The 6,638-nt window shown below is 38.1% G+C and overlaps 1 protein-coding gene across 1 annotated transcript; it reads left to right on the top strand.

Moving 5' to 3' along the window:
- Positions 1–3,820: 3,820 nt before the first annotated feature.
- Positions 3,821–4,222, top strand: LOC149145599 (protein SRC2-like). The gene has a single exon (XM_089452503.1). The coding sequence runs from the start codon at positions 3,821–3,823 to the stop codon at positions 4,220–4,222; it is 402 nt and encodes a 133-aa protein (XP_089308629.1).
- Positions 4,223–6,638: the final 2,416 nt, after the last annotated feature.

The raw sequence follows: 6,638 nt of genomic DNA on the forward strand, positions 1-6,638 counted from the left end.
TAGGATCAACAAAATTTAAAGTCATCCCATGGAGTTTGCTGTCCAAGAAGCAGGTCAAAAACATGCATGGGAACTTTTAATGGCCTAACATTCCCTGTGTCATTTTTGGCTTTTGTGACTTTTTTATATCAGTCCCTTGTCCATAACACTTTGGTTAGTCTAAGCAGGAATAAATTCAAGAAATTATAGGCTCTTGTTTTCTACAATGCATGAGCATTTGATGACAGAGAGGTATTAGTAACTCGTCATTGCGAAACTGAAAAAGGGTACGTAACCAACAAATCATACTACTGTACCCGGATCCGGATGCGGGTGATTCATTTCATAGTTAATGAGTTCATTTATGAACGTTGGCATAGTGACCTGCAGCCTGAAGCGGAGCGCCCATCTCCAGGTTAGCACAAACCCCAAGCTGGTTCACATTATGTGTATTCAAATCATCATGCAGGTTGATTTAATGCTCCTCCTCGATAGTTACATGGTCCAGATGGTTCTATTTAGGTAGTTCACAATCCCTCCATATATGGTTTTCTATCTGGCTTTTTGCTGTGGTCCATCCCTTTTGAAGCATCCTCGCCAAGGATACACCTCTGCTATCAGTGATAAGCCCAAGCATATTCAAGTGCCTGACTTCCATTGCTATTCCCCATCCGGCTGCCACTGCTCTGGGCATGCAAGTTATCTTCTCTGTTGTTTGTTTTATCCTTGTGTTCCTACTTGGTCCAGTATTCTTTGGCTCTGCAGAATCGCAATCCCTCCATATATGGTTTGCTATCCGGATTTTTGCTGTGGTCCATCCCTTTTGAAGCATCCTCGCCGAGGATACACCTCTGCTATAAGTGATAAGCCCAAGCATATTCAATTGCTTACTTCCATTGCTATTCCCCATCCGGCTGCCACTGCTTTGGGCATGCAATCTATCTTCAGCATGCAAGTTATCTTCTCTGTTGTTTGTTTTATCCTTGTGTTCCTACTTGGTCCAGTATTCTTTGGTTCTGCAGAATCGCCATGGTTCGGTAAAGATTGCTGAGTCGTCGTGATGGGAGCCGAGGAGGAGGAGGTCGTAGGTGATCTCACTCTTCTTAGCCTGCCCCTCATGCCAGGACGCCCCCGTCTAGTCCCTCCTGCAGGACACTCCCGTATCATGTGTTTCAAAATTTCAATTTCAGGTTCCAAAGCGGTTTAAATCGGCCAATCATTTTTGCTAACATTTCCATTATCTTCACGGAGGAGGAGTCTTTTATCACTGTCTCTGCTAGTGACATGGCGAAATCTTCTCAGGAAGGTCTCAGAATCGTGGGTGGCCATGGCGCAAAGCAACAGCAGGGCAATATTGGTCAGACAAGAAAGAAAGGTGGATTGCAGGAAGCGGATAAGGGAACTGAAGGTAGTTCGAACAGTGATCCTATGGATATGCAGCAAGGCGGCAGAAGCCATGGTGCATCGGCATCGTTGGAAGATCCAGAGTTCGTAGATTCTTCTTTTGCTCCAAGAAGATTAACATTATTTAAAAGCCACATATTATGACGAAGATAGAGTTGGGAAGCCATTCAGCCCCAGGAGGCTTATTCTTTTCTTGGGGAAACAACATCCTGTATTTCTTCTTCAGTAACTGGCATCGTCAGTAGAGGTTGAAGTAGATTTCCTTGCAGATTTGAGTTACTATTGTGTTGTCTGGTATTCTATTACAGAAATTTTATTATAAACCCTTCTATTCTGAGTGGTTTTAAGGAAACGGGCACCGCTTCTTCCACCATCTTTAAGCCATTGAATTATTGACTTCTGTCTACAGAATACCTCCTTTTTCTTATCTTTTTGAATTTGAACCCTATCAAACTCATGAACTTTTTAATAACGCAGGGCTTTATGCCTTCCAGTATTTGAACGAGGGTGATTAATGTGGTTAAGCACTGTATCAACCACTAAGTCAGGCATGTCTGACTTCTTGTTTTCTTTTATAGATTCTCATGAGTCTCATTCAAGGTTTTTGATAATATGCCCTCATTTAAAAGTTCATGACTCGATAATCTTTCCTCTATTCATTTGAAGACTAGCCATGAGAGACAAGGTGGGTAGGTGAAAGTGGGTTGCTGCTACAGTTTCCACCAAGTTTTAATTTTCTTACATAGTGGTTTTCCGAAAGGTGGGCTGGTGTGGCCCCACAAGGGGCCACTGATCAGCTGATGATGTCATGGTTGTTAAGTTGGGCTGGTGTGGCCCCGCAAGGGGCCACTGATCTGCTGATGCTATCATTGTTGTTAAGTTGGGCTGGTTGGTCACATGATCAGATAGAGTCTATGGAAGCACCTACCTTTTGAATGTTGGTTAATTCTTGACAATTGAAGTATAAAGGAAGCATATGTGGTCTTCCTTGTACTTACTGTTATCCTTCCTTCCTTAGATTGGAAGGTGGTTTATGCTTGGAACTTAAAAAGTATAAAGGAAGCATCTGTCATTTTCAAGCCACAATATCAATTCCTTTTCTTTTACAACACTAACCATCTCTATCTCCAGTTCATGTTTCTTTTGAATATGTTTACAAAAACCTAGTTGTTCCGCTTTTTCTTTACATTTTGAAGCTTCTTAGAAAGGATTCACATTTTTGTTCATGTAATGTGAGTGTCTTCATTTCACTAATACTGGATTTTATTTTCTATGTCTGGGTTGCCAAACTGCACTTGTTCAAATGAAAATGGTATGTTTTTAGGCCTCTTCGTTTGAGAGGTCTAGACTCCAGATAGATAGGCAAGTGATATGAAAGAATTACTTTGAAACTTCACATTTTTGTTCATGTAATGTGAGTGTCTTCATTTCACTAATACTGAATGTTATTTTCTATGTCTGGGTTGCCAAACTGCAGCTGTTCAAATGAAAATGGTATGTTTTTAGGCCTCTTCGTTTGAGAGGTCTAGACTCCAGATAGATAGGCAAGTGATCTGAAAGAATTACTTTGAAACTAAAGGATTCACAAGGCTTTCCTAATCTTGCAGAAAATGGTCCGTCCATATTAAGCCATAAGGATGAAAACCAAGCGAGATAATAATCAGCTGATGCAAGTGACTATTGTTGAAAAATATTTCTAACTCTCGTTTTACTTTGACATTATTTTATAATCAAGAAAATGTGGGAAAGAAGGCTATATTACAAGCCCATTAGATGAAGTTGGGGTAGATTTTATGGTTTGAAACTAACTCAACCAAAATTTTCTACATTGTTTTTATCAATATGAAAGCTTGAGAAGATAGGTGCAGGTGAAGCAATGGAGTTTTGAAATGGGTAGATTTTATAGTCTAACACTAACAACCAAAATTTTCTACATTGCTTTTATCAATATGAGAGCCTGAGAAGATAGGTGCAGGTGAAGCAATGGAGTTTTGAAATGGGTAGATTTTATAATCTAAAACTAACTCAAGCAAAATTTTGTACATTTTTTTTATGAATATGAGAGCTTCAGACTATAGGTGCAGGTGAAGTAATGGAGTTTTGAAATGGAAATCACAACAATAAAATTCTAAAATGAAACAACAAATGGATTTGGTACAAATTTGTTTTTGTTTGTTCCATTATTGTTGTATCTATGAATGGGTTTTTCTGCTTCTTGGCTTCGATCATGACCATTTGGGGTGGCCTTTTGCACTGATTTCCATCTTCTTTCACCATCATGAGCTAGAGAGTCTATGATGTGTTTTGTCTTATAAGTCAGTTCTATACAATGTTCAGATTTCAAAAGATTTCATTCATGTCGTTTCTTCTCCTGTAATTTCAATCAGGGTGGTCTCTGAATATTGTGTTTCCTTGTGCAGTAAATTCACTCTACATCATGGGGGAAGCTTACACACAGCTGGAGCTTAACATCATCTCAGCTCAAGATCTGAAGGAGATACATCTTTTTGGCATGATGCAGACCTACTGTGTTGTATGGATCAATTTCGAGAAAAAACTGACGACGCAAATTGACAGAACAGGGGGTGCAAACCCTACTTGGAACGACAAGGCCATATTCAGAGTGGAAGAGAGTTTGCCCTGCTGTGAAACCTCTGCTGTGATGATGGATATATACTGCGTGGGTTGCCTCAGGGATACCCTGCTAGGCACTGTGAGGGTCTTGCTTTCAACTCTCCTCAAGGGCTACAGGAGCACAGATTTTAGTGGGATGAGTTTCTTAGCACTGCAGGTTCGTCGTCCTTCTGGTCATTCTCAACCTTGGCACCATGATTCTTGATGGAGTAGATCTTCACAGAATGAACAGATTCATCCCTGCAACTGGGGGGCTGTGGGTTTCAGAGATTTGATGGGGAATCCTGTCGTACCCAGGCCTTCGTTTGTGAGAAAATTACTATCCATTAAACCTAATAATGTCGTTGATGCCCAAGAACAGCAATCTCGCTCTCAAGACTTCAACAATAGTGCATGTAAGGAACAGGGCAAATATCAAGAAAAGCAGAAAGATGGTGGTGAGATGGTTGAGAAGGAGAAGAAGAAACTTGTTGACTGCTATCAGATTCTCATGGCCCCAAAATTGAAAAGGAATAAAGTTGGATTGAAGAATGGGGCTGCAAAAATTCATCTCAGTCCATCTGACAGTAACATCTGTGCCAAGGAAGATCAAGATCCTGCTCTGGCTTACAACAAATCAATAGCAATTTATGCATAGTGTTATCATCAATAATACTATTGTGCAAGAATACGTTGGTTTTTGTTATTATATTCTTTGTGCAAGTGCCTTCAATTCCTAGTTGATTCGTGAAGTGCTTATTATGGCATACATAAAAATTTTGAAAATCACGAGCCACTATGGATGAAAGACTGGTTTATGTAAAAGTTTGAATAGATATATGAATCTGAAAAGGGCAAGTTCAATGCCTTCAATCTGCTACTTCGATATATATTCTTAGCCTATGTGGATGAACATTGGTTTGTGTAAAAGTTTGAATAGATATGAGTCTGAATTTTGCAATGGGCATGTTCAGTGCCTTCAATCTGCTACTTTGATAAATACTCTTAGCCATTGTGGATCACACATTGGTTTGTTTAAAAATTTGAATAGATATATAAGTCTCAAATGGGCAAGTTCAGTGCCTTCAGTCTGCTACTTTGATATATACTCTTAGCCACTGTGGATGAAATATTGGTTTGTGTAGAAATTTGAGTAGATATATGAGTGAATTGGGCAATTTTAATGCCTTCAGTCTTTGATATATACTACTCTTAGCCACTGTGGATGAAATATTGGTTTATGTAAACATTTGAATAGATATATCATATATGAGTCTGAAATGGGCAAATTCAGTGCCTTCAGTCTGCTGCTTTGATATATATAGAGTATATATATTTGTTTACAGGATGATCACTGCATTTTTAACTTATGTCCTTCATTAATCAAATCGATCTTTCAAAGACACAGTAGGCTTTCCTAATTTTGCAGAAAATGGTCCGTCCATATTAAGCCATAAGGATGAAAACCAAGCGAGATAATAATCATTTGATGCAAGTGACTATTGTTGAAATATATTTCTAACTCTTGTTTTACTTTGACATTATTTTATAATCCAGAAAATGTGGGAAAGAAGGCTATATCACAAGCCCATTAGATGAAGTTGGGGTAGATTTTATGGTTTGAAACTAACTCAACCAAAATTTTCTACATTGTTTTTATCAATATGAAACCCTGAGAAGATAGGTGCAAGTGAAGCAATAGAGTTTTGAAATCAATGAAGGAGATATTGCATTTTCTAGAAAAAACGCCATCATCCACAACTGATTAACCAATTCTTTCTTCCTATGTAGCATCCTTGCTTTGACGTAAGTTGGACAGAGATGAAGACTTACACCGACATTCCATATTGAACAGCTCTACTTAGACATTGGCATAACTTATATAGACATCTCTATGATTGGGACTCGGCAACAGACAAAATCTGTTGTCAACTCAGCTGCTTATGAAATGGCCAGAGTCTTCTTAAAAATTTCAATATTTCTACAGTTGAGGATTGTAGCAAAGCTCAAGGATCAAACTTAACTCCATGCTTATGAGGCATCCGTGTTCTCACAGTTACTTGCAGCTCATTCTCAATTTTAATGGGAAGGTGATATATGGTGTATTATTGTTACAGTGGCAGGGGATGGATTTTAATTGCTGGTTGGACCAAAAGAAATTGAGGCAAATCAATATTAACTAGTTATTGATAATTTTTCCCACTGAGTTCCCTGAGGTCGAGTATAATGCTTTCCTTGCTTATCAAAGAATATTGCTTATCAAAGAGTATTAATTCCTTTTCAATAGGAGTAGCACGTGAGTGTCAGTTTTATAAAGAAGATTCTTTTTATTATTGATAAAAATATAGATAGTTAGTTTCATTTTAAAGGGTTATAAATATGAGTTATAAATACAAGACTTAAAAGGTTGTAAATATTTCAAAGGTTGTAAATATGAGTTATTAATTGTTTTTACTTAAAACATGATAAATAGCAATTTAGCAATTTTTTTTTAATTGAGTGACTCAAATTCATGTTTCTTTAGGTTGAAGGTAAACCCACTAAAGTGGAAAAATTTGTGATTCCAATAATTAGAGGGATTGTCATCATGGGGTGATAAGAAATTTAATATTCCAAGAAAAGGAGGTAGTAGTAGATTCTAA

Source organism: Pinus tabuliformis, chromosome X (assembly GCF_031772625.1).
Source record: "Pinus tabuliformis cultivar Carrire ecotype Pingquan chromosome X, CPIR1, whole genome shotgun sequence".
In the NCBI taxonomy this organism is placed as follows: Eukaryota; Viridiplantae; Streptophyta; class Pinopsida; order Pinales; family Pinaceae; genus Pinus; species Pinus tabuliformis.

Excerpts from the sequence above, each read along its gene's own strand:
- LOC149145599 (XM_089452503.1), top strand. The coding sequence starts at position 3,821 with ATGGGGGAAGCTTACACACAGCTGGAGCTTAACATCATCTCAGCTCAA.